Source organism: Acanthochromis polyacanthus, chromosome 10 (genome assembly GCF_021347895.1).
Source record: "Acanthochromis polyacanthus isolate Apoly-LR-REF ecotype Palm Island chromosome 10, KAUST_Apoly_ChrSc, whole genome shotgun sequence".
Classification (NCBI taxonomy): Eukaryota; Metazoa; Chordata; class Actinopteri; family Pomacentridae; genus Acanthochromis; species Acanthochromis polyacanthus.
Window position 1 is genome coordinate 7462698 of NC_067122.1, and position 18750 is coordinate 7481447.

Sequence of the window (18750 nt, forward strand, 5' to 3'; positions counted from 1 at the left end):
GAAATCCAAGCTAATAGCAGGCAGAAAGCCAAACAGGGCCGGGGAGAGAGGAGGATGACAGGCTTCGTGACACTAATCTCCGACATCCTTGATTGCAGGGGCAGTTTTTTCCCTCCTCAGGTCTGGGATCATTTCAGCTGTCAATTTGAATGCGTCCGTTATCGGACAACTTAGCGGCTAGACATCCATTATCGGACGCCTCTACTGTCTGCTCCGCCTTTTGACACTTTCCATGAAATCATGAAGTCTTTGGACTGTGAAAGAAACGTTTAACCATGCGTGGCTTCTGTGAACTTGTGTTTTAATATATGGGGTTAAATAACAACGCTCTGCTCTGGTGTTTTATCAGATATCAGTGGCGAGTGGAGGTTAAATATCTCACCGGAGAGCAATTCAACTAGAAGTGAGAAATTCTGAAATACCAATAATAATTGTCAGATAATTAAACCAAATCTAGTCACACCACTGCAGACAGATTGCATCAGACACTTTGTTTTCTCCATTCATTATTTTTCCTTTATAGAAGCCTTTACAAATACCATGAAGTCTGGAAAAAACACGCAATTGTAGCAACAACAACAACAACAACAAAAAAGATTGAAAACAAAAGCTAACAATATGAACAACAATAACGAGATGAGTCCTCTTCATAACAATTATTACAGTGTAATTTTTAGAAATAATACATCATATTTTTTGAAAATATTGTCCATAATATTTCAGGAGGAAATTAGCTACTTTTATTCCACTTTATTTAATCTTTAACTGCTTTGCTGAATAAGATTATTTATCTTCTTTTGTTAATTTAAATGTGTAAAGTTTTTAATGAAGCGTGTAATCTTGAGTTCAGTCTATTCAACGACTGTGAACTTGTCTTATGTCTTTGTGGTAATGCATTTATACGAACAAAATGCATCTAAAAGTAAATAGAAACAATAACTTAAACTGTAGAACATATTTCCTATAAAACACAATGAAAATGTGGCATCAGGGGTGCCATTAAAAATAGGTTAAAATGGGAGGGTATTTTATTGTGTAAACACTGTAAAAACTGTAAAATAATAATAAATTAAATGTAAAAATGCAAGTATCTGTGAAGTAGTGATACATTTTAACTTATCCAAATCCAGTAAAGCCTAATTATTTGGTCACACACTGTAAAAGAACAAATTATTATTTATTTTAAAAATACAGATTTCTGATGTGGGCTTTATGCACAGTTTTGTCAAGTTTTTTTTTTAATGTTATTTTATCTTCATTTTTTGCCATCAACATGTAAATTAATATTTTTTCTGTGATTTTTACGGTGTAATGTTTAGGTCACACACTGTAAACGAATGAATTATTTATTTTTAAAGAATACAGATTTCCAATGTGGACTTGATGCACAGTTTTGGTCTTTTTTTGTTATTTTATTTTGTTTTTAATTTTTGACAGTCAACATGTAAGTTAATATTTTTTGTGATTTTATTAGATATCTGTAGTTTAACAAAGCCGGGCAAATCTGTAAAATACCTGTTAGCATTCTTTAATATGGATAATTTTACCTTTAAATGATGTAAAATATCTGAATAATAATAATAATATTGTAACGATTTAAGTCCAATAAAATATCCAGATCAGAAAACATTGTAAAAAATATTACAGTATCTATATATATACAAAAATACTGCTTGATCATGTTCATATTTTCACCTGCTTTTTATATATTTTTATTTTTTTAAATTAGTCCAATAACATGTACATTAAGAATTTAAAAGGAAAATTCTACTATTATTTGTAATTTAACAAAACAGGAGAATTTTGTAAAACAACTGAAAGATATTTACAGTTAAAACATATTCAGAAAAACATTTTATTTACTATTTAATAATTGTTTTGCAGTGATATGCCCTTGTAAATGTCTGCTTCCTCTGTGCTTTAAACGAGTCTTAATCCAGTTTTCTGATTGGCTGAGATGTGTTTTTAAAGCTTTGCGAACAGGTGACTCTGCGTAAAGCTGGCTCAGATACGTTATTGCGCGTCTTTAACTTGACAGCATCACATGTGAAGTCGCCTGGACTGAATACTGTTGTGGTATTAGATATTTACAGAGCCCCAGGAGCAGATGTACATGCTGCTCTTCTAGGCATGGATGCATCTCCACTGGTTCTTGCTTTTCCGTGCGTAACTTTGCCCCCTTTTTCTGCTGCTTTGATTTTTTTTTTTTCTGTTGGTTTTAATTTGGTGTGCGCTCCCCCGGCCCCCCTAAATGGAAGCTAAATCGGCCGGTAGGTCACTAATATATCGAGGAGGCAACTGTGACAAATTCCTTTTGTCTCCGCTTTGCTGGTACTTTATTACCCAGACGAGCTGCATGGCCTGGAGATAACGATTCATCACGCACAGCCGGCAACCATAGACAACGCCTTTGGGCAAAGTCAGCGAGGGGCTCTCATATTGAGAGAGAGAGAGAGAGAGAGAGAGAGAGAGAGAGAGAGAGAGAGAGAGAAGGGGGGGGGGGGGGGGAGTGTGTGCGTGTGTGCTTGTATATATATGTGTGTGTGTGAGGGGGGTATACCTTAATTGGCCATGGGGTTTTATTGCATTAGTAAAATTGCTGATTACAATCCTGCACAAACCTATAGATAGACCCGCCTCATAACCAGCTTTATGGTGGCAAACCGTAATAAGTCAGAGATCTTTATTCAAAAATGTACACTAATTTAAACCCCTTTATGTTTCGCAGCTATCGCTTGGAAGCTTTTAATGATCCTTTTGGGAAAAGTGGATCATCATCGCAGCAGCAGCAGATAGAGCGATATATATATGAGGAGAGTAAAAGCAGCCTGATGAAGATACTTCAGGCAGCATTTAGAGCCAGACAGCATCAGAGCTGAGTCTCTTTATGCTGAGAAATAGTGTGCTATGAGAAGTGCACATGTGCAGAAGGAGACAGCGTGGCTTTAAGGTAGATATTATGCAGCTGAATTGTTTCTGAGGCGCACTATGATTAAAACAAAACCAAAATAAAGCTGCCGTGGACTCGAAAATAACTCATAAGCGACTGTATTTTGCTCTCCAGTCCAATTCAGAGCTGCCATGTGCGTAAAAACACAAGCTCATGACAAGAAAGTTGCACAATAAAGAGTCCCAAACTGCGCGTTATGAATGGGATAAGTTTTTGTAAATGCTTTTATCTCCCTGGTGCTTCATTAGGACGGCAGCACATGGGAGCTAATCACGGAGAAGAGCCTAAATTGTTGAGAATAATGAAACTAGACACTGGGCGTCTCGTTGAGGAAGCTCAGGTTGTCAGGCTCAATAAAGAGATGTGTGATATTGCTCCTGATGATTAGAGCTTTGAGTTTAGTGTTCAGCGTGTTGGCAAAGGGCCTCTGCAGGACTCAGTGAAATGTCCTGTTTGTCGATTTGTGAGTTGAAGGATTATCTTTAGTATCTGTCAATAAATTAAATGAAAAATCTAATGTTGTCTAATTATGAGCATAAAATAAATCAGTTTTTCTGTTTAGATTCGAAATGCCACAACTGTTTACATTCTTATTCCTATCTCTGGACCCTGCCTATCTACATATTTATATTTTCCCTCACTTTTTTTATGCTTTTGGCAATATTTTGCATTCACTGTGTTGAAATTCTGCGTGTATATTTAAAAAAAAAACCGACTGTCTTATTTAATTTGCATTTTTGGTCAGTTAAAATCCCTTTAACGCAGATAAATAATGTTCCTTTTTGTTCCTTATTCATTAAATTTTGACTCATTTTGGTTAGATTTAATTTGATGTGCATGCTTTTAAAACCACACAAAATACGTGCAACACTGAAAAGCATTTTGTGATTTCATTCCAGTGTTTTGTAGTGTTTTTAGTAATAGTAATGAGTTGACTGGTGGGACTTGTCCAGTACATTTCATTGCATAGTTGACTGTGCGTTAACCTGCACATGACAAATAAACGAATCTGTACAATAATAATAATAAAAAGAATAATAATAATAATAATTTAGTGCTGGTTTTACGCACATCCAAAGTGAATCTATTGAGACGACGACTCAGAATGATTTGGATCAGCCTGGTCCCTCATGTTGTGACTTATTTGATATGGAAAAGGTTTGAATTTATACTAAATTAACAACTCAACACCTCACATGATCGCCACACTTTTACCGTGAACTCTCGCTATAGATTTTGGCACAATTATTGACATTTTTGAGGAATTATGAGCATTTTTTTCCCCAAATGCAACTCCAATCAGCTGTCTGTATTGTGGATTATTGACATGGAAACTCATGGGAGGCCTCGTGTTGCTGTTAAACACTTTTGGTTAGTTTGGCACCATGAAGGTGACGCACAATCAGACATCACACCTCAGCTGCTGACATCACCAACAGGCAGAGATGTGTTACCCCAAAGAGGCTCGCAGACATTATTTCCAGCCTTCCTGCCCATAGATCTTCCCGGTTTTGCATAAACGGCCAATTACCTTGTCAGTAAGCTGATCTGAGGCTCAGTGCATCCTCTCGTCCCTATTCATTTGATTGTAACGTGCAAATATAAACAGGCCTAATAGCAGCTCGACTCGCGCGGCTCTCGGCCCCGCGCCGTTATTGATATGGCCTTGAATTCACGCAATTGATTTTTATGCTTCCCTCTAGCCACCTTGTGCAGTTGAGAGATATCTTTATTCGCAGGGAAAGTGAAATAAGTGCGTAATAAAACGGTGATATATTAAATTCGTTTTTCCCCGTGTCGCGGTTTTATTATGAGCCATTTTTCATTTTTATTGAATTGAGACCCCAGCGATCCACGTCGTCGCTTCGGGCGGAGAAAGGTTAAATAATTTGTGCAAATCACCAACGCCGCTTTTCACATTTGGCTTCCTGATATGACTCCAGCTGCTATTTATTTGTTTAATTATCTATCCATCCATGCATCATCTGCCCATCTATGCATTATATCTGTCCATGTATCCGGGGATCAATATGTTGTTTTCCATACGCGGGCTAAATATCGCTCGCTGTTGGCTTTGCATTTCATTACTTTGTGGCGCTGGAATGGGCCTATCAGTGCCCTTTAACCAGGCCTAGACTCTGCACACTTCCCGTCAATACCTTCGGATTTATGGCCCGATTGTGTGCAACAGATTATTGCTTCAGCTGCACACACATGGATCTGGTTCATCGCTTGTTGTAGGACAAAATGTACAAATATAACCTGCCATATGGGACACAGTTTAGACTCTGGAAATTGGTGAAGCTCTGGGAGTCCTTGGAGGAGCCCTGTGGGTCAGTAGCTATATATGTGGCTTGTTTAATTATACTGACACCCACTTTTCACTGATTCCTTAAAGTGGTCACCTGCTGTTAAGCTTTGTGTCCAGCAACGCCTCAGGTGGTTCGCAAACAGAATATTTACAATTACAGGGTTTCCCAGAGGTCTCAATATGGAAGCCTTAGCACTTACACCCAAAAATGAAAATTATCAGGACAAATTTTAAAAATATGATCATTAAAGCCCACAAAAATTCAAAGTTAATTCAAAACACATAGACTTCTTCAATTTGAAAGCCCCTTTTACGTAAAGAAAGCACTGTTAATTTTGGTTCCTTGGTTCATTTTGATAAAATATGATTTAATCTGCATGCCTTTAAAACCACATAACCTACATGCAAAACCGAAAACTACTCTGCGACTTCATATTTCTCAAATCTCAAATATGCAGACGAGTGTTAACGTGAAAGTTGCTGGATGCCACTTGAACTGAAAAAAGGCCTCCGCTCCGTTAAAAGGCACAAAACCTCCAGTTTAACACCAGAAAAGCTGCAGGAAAACACAGAAAGCTGCGGCTTCTTTAAGACATCCGAGCAAAACAACTGTCCTACCGTGGAGGAGGGAGGGAGGGAGGGAGGATGGGAGGGAGGGAGGGAGGGCTGGCTGGAGGACCGAATGGCAGCTTTTACGCAGAGGGCTGTCTCACCTGCTGAAACGCACTTGACCATTCAGCACAACAGAGCCATCTCGCGCTCTCACCTCCAATTAATATCCACGCCTGCGAGGTCAGCGCTTCGTTTTCGCTTCTTCGGGTTTGTTTTGCTTTACCTCCTGCTTCCTTCTGATGCGACGAGCCTGGTTATCCTACCGTGCCCCCTGCGTATGGATCGTCTCTGCCCGAGTAGGCGAACAAAGCGCATCAAGTCTCTCCAGAGAGCTGCCTCCCCCCAAAATCAGGGATTTTTGTCTGTAAGTAGGCTGCTCAGGATAACCATTTGGCATCGTCGCTTGTTTTTGCTGTTGTTAGGCTGCCCTGTGTGTAATTCACTTGGAAAGAACGCGCTGTTAAAGATGGATACGCTTTTTCTTAGCCCGACGGATAGGCATTTAATTTAGGGAACATCCGATCCCACTGTTGGACAAAAATAATGGCAAGATTTTGGATAGCGCCGGACACGTTATTGGTTTCCTGGGAGTAGAACAGGCCTGTGTCGATGCTCGAAAACAAACAAAACAGCTCAGCGTACATACAGACATTTTATTTCCCAAGACGTGAATTACTATATGTCCAAAATCCATCCGTGCACTGATCAAATATACTGACGAGCACATCACCGACAGCAACTATGGAGCACACCGGGATCGAGGAGGTGAACCAGACGCACCAGCAGCAGCATGAGCCCATCAGCTTCGGCATCGACCAGATCCTCAACAGCTCAGATCAGTCCAGCGGCTGCATGCTGCCCAACCGGACCGGCGACCCGGATTACGCGCTGGCCCCCAACGTCTACAGCAACGGCTACAACAGCGTCTACAACCCGGCCTGCTCCATGGCGGCGGGTCTGGCCGGCTCCTACAACGTCAACATGAACATGAACGTCAGTATGAACATGAATATGAACGTTAACGTGAACTCCGGAGGCGCGGGTGGGGTGATTCGGGTGCCGGCGCACAGACCCATGCCTCCTCCGCCGCCGCCGCCCGCCGCCGCCGCGCCTCATCCGCCCCCTTCCACGCATCCGCCGGGCATCGGACCCGGCATCCCCTCGGTGCCTGGGATGGGGATGGGGAACGCAGCGAACTTCACCTTTCCGTGGATGGAGAGCAGTAGGAGGTTTGCCAAGGACAGATTAACAGGTAAAAAAAAAAAAAAAAAAAAAAAACACATCCCATATTTTGATGTTTGAACACACACAGAGCAGGGAGTTACACATTTCACACCTTTCTGACCAAAACTAGGCACGCTGGATATTTTCCTCCTGGCAGTTCCTGTGTGTATTAAACAGTGAATTTCCTGACCTTTGTGCGTAAAGCAGACTGTGAGCGGTGAAGTGTGCGGGCTGAACCGGGCCTAATAGCCCAACAAAGTGGAGCTGATGATTTCATCTTTAGGTTGTAATCTATAACGAATCATATATGCGCGCACAGAGTCGGTTTTATTACGCTGGAAGGGCAGCCTGACAAACGAGAGGAGAAATTGACGCGGACATGCTGATGAATCAGTATTGGACCATCACTCTCCATTTACTGCGGATGACGGATAACGACGTTCCCCGTTTCTTCATGAGGATGAATGATTTTTTTCTTCTTCAGCGAGCCAATTGAGAAAGCAGGAAGATGAGTCATAGTAGTAATAACAGGACAACCTAAATTCTAGATAACACAGCGTAATCACACATTGTTATTATTATTTTGTAAATTGCAAAATTAACCTGCACAATTCATATATAAGCTCGTGAATTATGCACAATAAAGACATCACATATTCGGTTCACTTTATTTGGGGCTAAAAATATAAAAGATTTGGTTCACAGAGATTCTTCTCTACAAGTCAGACTGTCCAGTTTCTTTCTTTTGATTTTTTTCTTTTTGAAAATGTATTCGAAGATACAAAAACAACAAATGTAGCTGCGTTTTTTCTGCCTTATTCTGTCCTGACGCACCAAAAACCTATAATAAGAATATAAATGTACTCACACTCTGTATGGACTTTGGAGTTTATTATTTAATTCTGTAATTAATACTCTCGTTTTTTGCTTTTTCTAAAATAGGGAGAGAAAAAATCCAGCTATTTTTTCATTGAAAAGAAAAAAATCACTGTATTTTCATATTTTTTGTTGTCTTAAACCCTAATTTGAGTCACATAAATCCAATTTATTCCTTCTTACCTGCTCCTAAACCTTTTTTTTTTTAGAAAAACACACACACTCACACACCTTTGACTACATTTTTAGTCTTACCCTATTCTCTTTCCAATTCAAACAGACACATTTGCATTTATTTTTAATGATAAATCAGTAAATGTAAATTAAAACAGACGGAATTCCAACAGAATAACATTAGATAAAATTTGGAGAAGTGTCCATTGCGCACAAAAACGCACAGATCCAGTGGTGCAGTTGTGAGAATTGGCTGTGCTAGTTGGTGAAACGTGCAGTATTTCCTTTCCAGGGGTGCTTCCACTGTTTTTTTTTTCTCCTGACCTCATTGTTCTAAAGATGAAAATGAAGAACATCATGGATTTGCGCAGGCTCGCCCCCCGCCTCTCCACGCATTAAATATTCACCATTCACTTCTTTCTGCCTGATTAATTATTAAATACTGGGGGACGATATGTCATCTGCAAAAAGATACAGTGTAAATAGGCTTATCAATTTTACTCATAGCCACCGAGGGCCTCTCGTTTAATTTCTCTCAGCTTTGTGTCGCTGTAATTATTTCGCAGCTTATATCTTTGCTCCGTATTGATCACAGCCAAAGATCAGCAGCAGCTACAGCTACAGCTACAGCACACACACACACACACACACACACACACACACACACACACACACACACACACACACACACACACACACACACACGGAGGCCAGATTTAGCCCGCTCAGTTTCCTATAAAAGGCCGTAAATCAAACGGACTATCATCTATCCTGATGGGCAGAGCACCATTTTAAATCTTTCTCCCTGTTTCTTGTTTTTCTCTTCGCCTTCCAAGTTGAAACCAGAGGACAGAAAGAGAGAAAAAAAAACAGCCAAACATGTTGCCAAAGGCTTCCAGCTCTGGCATTCATGGGGGATGTTTTTTTTCCAATGTTTTTTTTTTTCTTGCAGGGATGTAAACGAAACCTGTTAAACTGCACCACAGACTCTCGTTTTTCACACTGGGATGCTTCGTGTGGCACAAATTCACGTAATAAATCTCAGGAAGCCGAATCAGACTGACGCAAAAGATTAAGATTTGGGGTGTTAAGGGCAACAATTATCCTGGTGTGGAAAGAGGAGCCGTTTATTTCGCCTACTGCTGGATTCACGCTGATCACTGACTCCTCTCCGTATTTACGCACAGCTTCGGGGCGCACGGTTGTTGAGATAATCTGGATTTGTATTATTATTTTTCCAGATTTCAGCACAGAATTCACGCTGTTATTATTATTAATACTACTTCTACTATTATTAGCAGCAGTAATAGTAGTGGTGTACTTATTGTTGTGGCCACTGCTGTGTTTTTTTTCTCTCCGTGCGTTCTGCTTCAAAAATGTGATTTTTATTTTTATTTTTACATGATTTCAGGATTTATTTTTATTTCAGTCTATTTTAAAATCAGCTCAAGGCTCGGAAAGCATTATGATTCCGTAAAAACAACCTGGAACAAAGCAAAATGTCAGACTGGGTCTGTTAAATAAATAAAGGGTGCTCTGTAATAATGATTCATAATAACAACTCTGGTGCGTAAAAATGATCGATAAGTCAATTTTAAAGTACAAGAAATGTAAAATTACATTGTTAAATGTGGACTGAATCGGTGCAAATGGATAAATACACGCCCTGATTGTAAACTTTCAGAACGACAACAGTGATCCTACTACTACTACTAATAATAATGACACAGGATAATGCGCATCGTTTGGGCATTTTGACAATAAACGCAGCTATAATGCAGCATGTGTAGCTCTATAGGCCACCTAGCACCAATAAAAAACATAATTAAACCCCTTTCTTCTCTCCTCTAAATCTCTGTCTGGGAGTTAATGGCAGCAGGGCAGAAAAAAATGTGGTTTTATTCGAGAGCTGGAGCCGCTGCTGGTCGTGCGTTTTCCTTTCGCTTCCCTGATTCTCGCTGTGACAGAACACAGCGTCTCTGCCTTTTGTCCCGTATAGTGTAATAAATAGCAATATATGTTCATGTTATATTTCAATATCCCCTTTAGAATCCTTCACGGATATATTTATTAGATTGCTACAAAGGTAATATCCGCAGTGGGGAAGGGAGGCGCTGTCACCGAGAAGTGTTATTAAGTATAAGTGGTTTTATTATGGGAAACATATTCTCCACGGTAGCATTTTATTTTTTGATATGCTTATGCTAAATTGTGTTACCCGGGCAGCAGATTTAGTATTCCTGCCCATTTTTTTTTTCATACGACGAAAGGGGGGAGAAAAAGTCAAATCATTCTGTGGTTATTTTTGCTCACTTGTTGGCTCCTCTTTCCATTCTCTTTATTTATGGGGAGATTTTTTTGTGCTTATTTATTTTTCTTTTATCTTTTAACGATCAGTTGTGAGGAACTTGACCTCAGGAGTGTTTACAGCTTCTACACAAATGACTTTCTCAACCGTTTTATCGAGCTGTTTACTCAAACTAATAATTATAGAATTAATTATTATATTAAAATACAATTATTGACTGGAAGCGCTGATCAATCAAATATGGACATTTTCCATGGCAATCAGTATTATTATTATTTTTAATTATTTGGAATCTGTACAGGAGTGATTTGATTCTTTCTCTTGCTATAAATTACATACTTTAATATCTGTGTGCAATTCATACATATTTAAAGATCCCAAAAACCTTAAAATACTGACTATAAATCTATGTTTCTTTGTTTGCTTGTTTGTTTTTTTTCACAGGGCCCTAATTTTGTACCTTCTTATACATAGTATTTGGCTTTTAATGCAACACTGCCCAGCTATTCTATATTAATCTGACACTAAATTTACCAAAATCAAATTTATAAGGACACAGACACAAAAAATACAAGATTTTTTCATCTTTAGGATTATTGTAATTCCTATTATTTAGTCAGGATGGAGCAGAGCAGAGACTCTCTTTTCATTGTGGCTGGTTTAAAATCTATCAGATTTTTTTTTTTTTCAACATTTACAGTGTCAACAGTCACATAAATGGGCAAACCTTAAAGTAAAAGGTCTGAATCTTATAACCTTCACTTAAAGCATTCAGCATGACTGAAGCAGTGTCCATAGCCTCTGCTGGGTCATAGATTTCTCAGTGTTTTGCCCTTGCTGCAGTTGGCAGCTCCAGTGGGTCCTGCTGCATGTTGGGCTGCCTCTGAAAGTGCCTGTATGTGCCTGGCCCATTAGTTAGCCCACAGATGGCCTGAAATAGCCATCTAATGCAGTATTATTTAGCCAGACCTGCCGCTGGGAGCAACAGCAGGCCTGCTCTCTCTCTCTCTCTCTTTCTCTTTCTCTGTGGAAATGATTCGCCATCCAAAAGTGACCACTTACATGTTTCCATCTATGTTGTATATATTAGAGGAATTGTGTATATATATTAGAGAATCACAGGAGATTTAAAAACATCCCATGCAGTCCAATAAGGTCGCTATAACTCAGTATTAAGGGCCATGGAGGCGCTACGGTCCACTCTGAGCACCTATAGGAATATTATAGCAATATCATGGGGGTTTTGTCATTATAAACTCATGATTAAATACCACAGATGTCTGTCCAAGTCCCAAAAGGAATATTAGAGGGGTACCATTACCATTTTTATTATTATTGAGCATCAGAGGAACACATAATGTGATACCTGATAATATTGTCATAACAATATTACTACAGAAGATTAAAAATAATAATGAGAGGAAAGGAAGAGAAGTCGCAGTCACTGTAAAATCACTGCAAAAGCTTGGGAAAAGGGGCGTGTTTTCTGTTTGCAACTCTAAATCTGTGCTGCTAATTTCCACCTTGGTGATGTTAACTTTACATGACCTACTGTATCAGCACGCTGAAGCTGTTCATCTCTACTTTACAAATCATTTGCTTGCGTACGCCTCAATTTGGCACTCATGTTCAGCACCATCAGGGGACACTGGCAGCTCCCTGGAAATGACTGCCGAGCGCGTAATAGCTTCATGTTCCATTTTCCATCCAAATTGTCATCGTCTGTATAGCAAATGAATTTTCAGGTCGCTAAAACTCTGAGAGCAGCGGCAGCACGCAGCTCTCAGGGGACACCTATGCAGATGTTTTCATATTCATTTTGGCTCCTGGTGAGCTTTTCTGACAAAACAAAAACAAATAAACACCCTGTAAGACAGCAGGCAAAACAGCTTGCTGGGGAGGAATGACACAAAGATACAGACAGAGGGAGAGAAGGAGACACAAACTGTTTTTTTTTTTCCTTCTTTTTCTCTGCTGTTGATTTCCATTCGGCTTCAAAATGAGAATGTGGCTGGGGAGTGGATCTATGGCCAACGATCTCATTACATTTATCGATCTTCTGTTTACCCATGGCTGACAAAATAGACAGGATTCATAGATATTTTATGATGCAGAAGATAAGTTGTTATTAATACCCGGCACGCGAAAGTGAACCACCAGGCAGTGAGGCTCAGGGAGAAGATAAAACACAATGTACACTCTCACAGTGACTCTGTGCAATTCAGAATTCTGAAAAGGCACAATGACAAAGCAACTGAAAAGACGATATACTGTTCAGCAACACACCCACACATACACGACCATTCAGGAGTTTGGGGTCACTTAGAAATGTCCTTATTTTTGAACGAAAAGCTTTTTTTTTTTTCAATGAAGATAACATTAAGTGAATCATAAATACAGTCTAGGCATTGTTAATATGATCAGTTGTATCTGGAAACAGCTGATTATTAATGGAATATCTCCATAGGGGTACAGAGGAACATTTCCAGCAACCATCACTCCTGTGTTCTAATGCTACATTGTGTTAGCTAATGGTGATGAAAGGCTCATTGATGATTAGAAAACCCTTGTGCAGTTATGTTAGTACATGAATAAAAGTGTGAGTTTTCACGGAAAACATGACATTACCGGGGTGACCCCAAACTTTTGAGCAGCAGTGTATATTTTTTTATGGTCTAGAGAATTACTGTGGTCTGTTCTGCAAAAATGATGACAATATGCAAGAAATTGTATATTTTTGCAATAGGATTATAGCATTAATGACAACTGGTTCATGTTGTATGGAAGATATTATGTGCAAATACTGAATATGTTTAAATGTGATTGTTCTGATGGGGGGGAAAAATCATAAAAGTACTCTCCAGACTCTTTAAATCGTGTTTTGTTAGGTCATAATCGTTTTATGCTAGTCTGTGAATAGTACTTACAGAGCCTCATCGCATTGTGAGTGGATGAACCTGATTGCCTGTTTCTGACTGAGCAGCATGTGCTTGATGTATCCCTGCTAGTTGTCACTTATTTTTTTTCTGAATGGCAGATATCTCATCTTGTAGCAAAACATCTCCAAACGCTAACTTATAGGACTCACAGTAAATGACATTAAAGTAGACTCTGTTCATCATTTAGGCCTCCTTCATGTGATTAGCTGCTGTGCGTCAGTGTCCGCCCGGCGGCTGCTGCTGCTGCTGCTGTGCTCCAGATGTGGGACCTCACTGTGTCTCCCTTTCCTTTAGGGGAGCAGGCAGAGGAGAGCCGAGCCGGAGAGGCCACAGGGGGCCCGGGGGCCGCCGGGTCCCTCTGTCCTCTCCCCAAGGGAGACATCGGCAGGGTCCCTGTCTGGAGCACGGTGGAGACATTAGCCAAATGCTATTACCCCGAGCTTGCTCACCTGCGAGACGGCAATGGCCTTCTAGCAGACTATCCGTTCCCAAAGGGGGCTTGCCCAGGTGAGTCACCCACCCTCCCCCTACCTGTCACTTTTCAAACCTCACCCATTTGTTAATTTTTTTAGAGCATCTCTCTTGTTGAAATGTAAAAGCAAGTTTAAATCTTTATTTGTTCCATTTCTTGTCTTTTATATCTAAGAGGATAATTCATGACTTTCTGCAAGCAATATATTCCTTTCAGTTATTTTTGGAATACCAAGTTTCCGCTTGTCCCTCAATTACTTTTTTCTTGGACTTCCTACTGCACAATCCAACGTGCTTTTGAAATAAATCTAAATGTGGCACGGGAAGTGTAGCTGTAATTACATTTGTCTTCTTCAATTGGCAGCCTCTGGGCCTTCTGTTAGACTCTCCAAACACACTGGCTTTTCCAGAACTAAGACAAAATGGAGAATACTTTTATCTGACTGAGGACTGGAAAACAAAATTGTGTTTATAATATTAGTGTGTACAAAGAAAAACTAAGAAGTAATATGTTTATGTTTAAGAAAATGGAATTAAATACCCATACTGATGGATATAAATCTGTAATCTTTAGAAATATTGCATTCAGACGTCCTCAAAGCTAAATAAATCCTCTTCTTCCTTTCAGCTGCCCTCTCGCCCTTCTCCGTGACCCGTCGTATCGGCCACCCGTACCAAAACCGGACGCCGCCAAAGAGGAAAAAGCCTCGCACCTCCTTCAGCCGTGTGCAGATCTGCGAGCTGGAGAAACGTTTTCACCGGCAGAAGTACCTGGCATCGGCTGAGCGTGCCACGTTGGCCAAAGCTCTGAAGATGACGGATGCACAAGTTAAGACCTGGTTTCAGAACAGACGGACAAAATGGCGGTAAGACTACAGCAGGCTGTCGGCTCACTTTGGGTGTTATTTGGTGCCGTTCTCTGGTATGAAAGTAGAAAATAGCAACACGAATGTATCATAATCCTTTCCTCCACATGCCTTATCGCTATTTTTTCCCCCCACATGATCTACTTAAACAAATAAACAGGCCTTGGTGGATTTTTCAGAGGCTGTTTGACTTTATGAGGGCAGCGTGTTATCTCAGAAGAGCCACTCCTTACAATTCTTCTTGTGCCATAAATTGACAGCACTGAATGTGTCTCTGTTTTCCACTTGCATCCAAAATGCTTACCGGCGTCTTACTTTAAACGCAAGTGAAACGGCCCACAGCTGAAGCATTCAAGGAGTTGTACAACACAACACCTATTTTGCTTAGCTTAGCTGCCAGTCGAGGCCAGTTCACTTGACCAAGCACAATTACTCCTGAGCCTCCTGAAAGGCCTTTTAGAAACCTGCTGTCCAAAGCAATACTGAAACACTCACAGGAGGAATTGACTGCCAAGTCCATAGACAGAAAAAACACACACACACACACACACACACACACACACACACACACACACACACACACTCCTTCACTTCATTCTAACTGTTGTTTATAGCCATTTGGAAGTAAATGAGTAGGAAATCAAATTAAGATGCCCTGCCCTTAGTTAAAGGGGCAGGACACATATTTCAAAAGCATATTACCAACAGCTAAATTGCCTTAAGTCATTACCTTAAGGGTTTTAATGTTTAAATGGCCCTGAAGCTTTTTAGAAGGAGTTTTGTATTTAATACACATAGAAAGCATTTCAAAACTTGATTCGGTTAGCATTTTTACATCTCTTTATTGCCTTTTTAGCTTTAAATAAATATCCAGTATAAAGAGTCGGTTTGAAAAAGGAGCATTTAGCGCCACGTTACGTTACACAGCAGAAAAACAATAAGCCACTGAAGGGCGTAATAAAAATGAATTTCCTTAAAATAAAACGCCACACGAGCCAGGACGGAACGGCACGTCACGAGTAACAAGGGAATTGGCTTAACTCGTTTTTCTGATTTCCTACTTTTGCTGAGATTTATGCCATTTCCCTGTAGTGTGCACCTGATAGGATGAGCATGAGGGATGTCTTTGCGTGACGACTACGCTAGTAACAAGAGGATGATCAAATCAACAGCTGGGGAATCGGATTATGATAATGCTGTTAACAATAATGTGTGGCTAATGGATGGAGGTTGGTGTGCATGAAAGAGTGTTTTAGAGGTGTGTTTCTGCTTGGGATTGCTACCTGCCATTCGTATTTCGCCGTTGATTTCAACAACGGCTTGTCATGCATCATAGGCTGTTCTATGTAAGACAGATTGTAATGGTGATAGGGGATTTTTTTTTTCAACATTTTGGATTCAAATTTGCACATATAGATAAGAAAATGGTCAACTGACATAACTTCGACTAAGGAGAAATAAAAATGTCGACTCCAGTTACAATTTTGAGCTAATTAAGGACTCACATATTCTGAAAAATACCTTCTCAGCTCACTGTTATTTATAATCATTCAGCCGCTAAGTGTCCTGATTCAGAAAAAAAATGCAAGTGTTTTTCTCTGGATCCTTTCCAACTTAACTGCAACTTTTCCATCAAAAGGACTCAATTCGCACGTCAAGAAAACACACATCCGAGCCACTTTTCAACACATCAAATGGTGATATCAGCACCTACCGACAGAATATTCAGGACATGTGTGTGTGTGTGTGTGTGTGTGTGTGTGCTACTGTTAACGTGTCTTGCTCTGAGAAGAAAAAAAAAACAGATGTAACTTTCCACCTTAAGGCAAGAACTGTGTCTCCTCCTCCTCCTCTGTAAGTCACGTTCCCTCACCAGCACCTGTCATTCATCCCGATCAGCTGCCATGTAGTCTGAAGCTGAAGTAACTGGCACAGGTGTTGAATAAACATACAGGAATAGCAGCCGATTTGCAAATAAACAGGTTTTATTCGCACATTTTCAGACATGTCTAACTGCTTTTCCGTTCGCTCCGTTTCTTGCATTGCGTTCTTGTTTTTTTGGTTTATTTTTATTCCTTTTACTTCCTCGCTCGGTGACTTCTGTGCTTCCACTGATGGCCGGGACAACAATAAGCCTCTAAATATCCTTTAACACCATTAAGAATCCAGTGTCTCATCAGTATCCTGTTTATTTCTTGCTCTTTTTAAAAAATTCTAAACACATGTAGAAACAGACTGTTGCTTTAATTAGAGTGGTGTTATTCTACAGGCAGATATTTATCTTGAAAGTTGACATTTTTCTGTATTTTGTCTGTTTTGGCTTGTGGCTTTTTAATATTGAAACATTACAGTATATATCTGTAACTCCTCATCACCGGTTGGATATGTCTACAGGGCTAGTTTGCAGTTTTTGGGGTGTAAAATGTGTTTTTTTAAGGCTAAAGAAGTTAAATAATCCAGTAATTTACAAAATAGAGAAATTACAAAAGCTGTAAAATAGCATTTGTGTAGCAGGCATATTTTATTTCTAATTGTGTTTTAAAAATCTGAAGTATATGTCTTGATGAAAGAGAAAGCTCTATTGCTTCTTCATTAGGAAACAGGACAGACATTACTGTGTGGCACAAGTGGATGTTTTGCCCCATAAAAGTAACGATTATGTTGGTCTTAAATCCTCCTTTTTGCTCCTTTTGTCTCCCTCTTCCACCCAGGAGACAGACTGCAGAGGAGAGAGAGGCTGAGAGGCAGCAGGCCAACCGGCTGATGCTGCAGCTTCAGCAGGAAGCTTTCCAGAAGACGTTGAGCCAGCCGCTGCAGCCGGACCCGCTCTGCCTGCACAACTCCTCCCTCTACGCCCTGCAGAACCTGCAGCCCTGGGCAGAAGACAATAAGGTGACCTCCGTCACCTCCGTGGCATCTGTAGTGTGAGCGTGCATGAGTGTGTGTGTGTTCAGAAGAGAGAGAGAGAGAGGAGGGAGGGGAAAAAGACAGAGGGAGGGACGAAGCTGAGTCGACAGTGTGAATGGACAAAAGACAGGAATTTCTTCGAGTCTGTCTCTCACGTGTCTGACGTTCAGAAACTCAGCACCATTTTGGGATATCGTAGATACAGGAGAATGATGCTGTCTTTGGAAAAAAAAAAAAAAACTAACATTTTGAATGGACATTGTGTTTCCTCACTCATTGATCGTTACCAGCAACATGGTGTGGGAGCGTTTTGTAGAGAGAGAGACAGCTTTCTGTTACAGCCGAGGCCTACAAAACACTGTGTGCGGACTTCACAGCTCAGGAGCCGCACTTACATTGCTCTTTGTCAGAATTAAGCAAGTCTACAAGTGTTATCTTAAATATCTGAAGTGTGTTAAGTCATTTCCTGCCTCACACCAAGTTTCCGCTTTCCCTTCAGCTGTCGGTCTAAAAGAGAGGAGGGCACTTTATCCCTAAGTGCCAGGAAACAAATGGACACCTCTGTACATGCCCAACTATCAAGACTGTCCTCACTTTTGCCTCTGGATCCCCCACACGGCAGCAGAGACTCTCTGCCGATAATGGCAAAAAAAAGACCTCCTGTTTTTCGCTTTTGACTTTGTACAATGTAGTAAATGCATGTTTCAACCCTTTTCTGTGTGCACTCGGAAGTACCGCTGAAGTCAGCCGCTGTCGAGGTGGACCTCCTCCCCAGCCGCAGTGTTCAAGTGGTAGTGGATTGGTGAAAGTCCTGATCACGGATTCCTCATTATGTTGAATTGAAAGGTGTTTTATATTAAATGATATTGTGACTTTTTGAAAAGATGACAAACCTCTCTGTTTTTCTTGCCTCTTTTTATGTTGCCGGGCTCTCACTCACTGCCTGTTTGCTGTTTTGTCACCATTATGAAAACGGTGCAATAATAGGCCTACTTTATGATTTTACTGAGGTAGTTAGCCTCGTGGGATTTGGCTATGATTACACATTAAAGTTTCAAACCACCCAAAGGTAAGATACCATCGAATTGTATCAGAAGGACAATGCAATACCT

General features: G+C 40.3%; 1 protein-coding gene across 3 annotated transcripts; it reads left to right on the plus strand.

Annotated features, from left to right (window-relative positions):
• The first annotated feature begins 5957 nt into the window (after window positions 1-5957).
• tlx2 (T cell leukemia homeobox 2) lies at window positions 5958-18530 on the plus strand. Of its 3 annotated transcripts, XM_051954975.1 has the most exons (5): window positions 5958-7125; window positions 13689-13901; window positions 14494-14731; window positions 17443-17623; window positions 18138-18530. In XM_051954975.1, exons 1-5 carry the CDS (start codon window positions 6615-6617, stop codon window positions 18147-18149), a joined length of 1155 nt encoding a protein of 384 aa, XP_051810935.1. In that variant the 5' UTR covers window positions 5958-6614; the 3' UTR covers window positions 18150-18530. The 3 variants fall into 3 exon arrangements, with proteins under 3 accessions (XP_051810935.1, XP_022045411.2, XP_051810936.1); XM_022189719.2 differs by lacking the exon at window positions 18138-18530 and having other exon boundaries at window positions 17443-17674; XM_051954976.1 differs by lacking the exons at window positions 13689-13901; window positions 18138-18530 and having other exon boundaries at window positions 17443-17674.
• The last annotated feature ends 220 nt before the right edge of the window (window positions 18531-18750 follow it).

Coding starts and splice junctions, on each gene's coding strand:
- tlx2 (XM_022189719.2), top strand. CDS start 6,615: ATGGAGCACACCGGGATCGAGGAGGTGAACCAGACGCACCAGCAGCAG. Junction 13,902..14,493: donor CCCAAAGGGGGCTTGCCCAG/GTGAGTCACCCA, acceptor TCTTCCTTTCAG/CTGCCCTCTCGCCCTTCTCC. Junction 14,732..17,442: donor AACAGACGGACAAAATGGCG/GTAAGACTACAG, acceptor TCTTCCACCCAG/GAGACAGACTGCAGAGGAGA.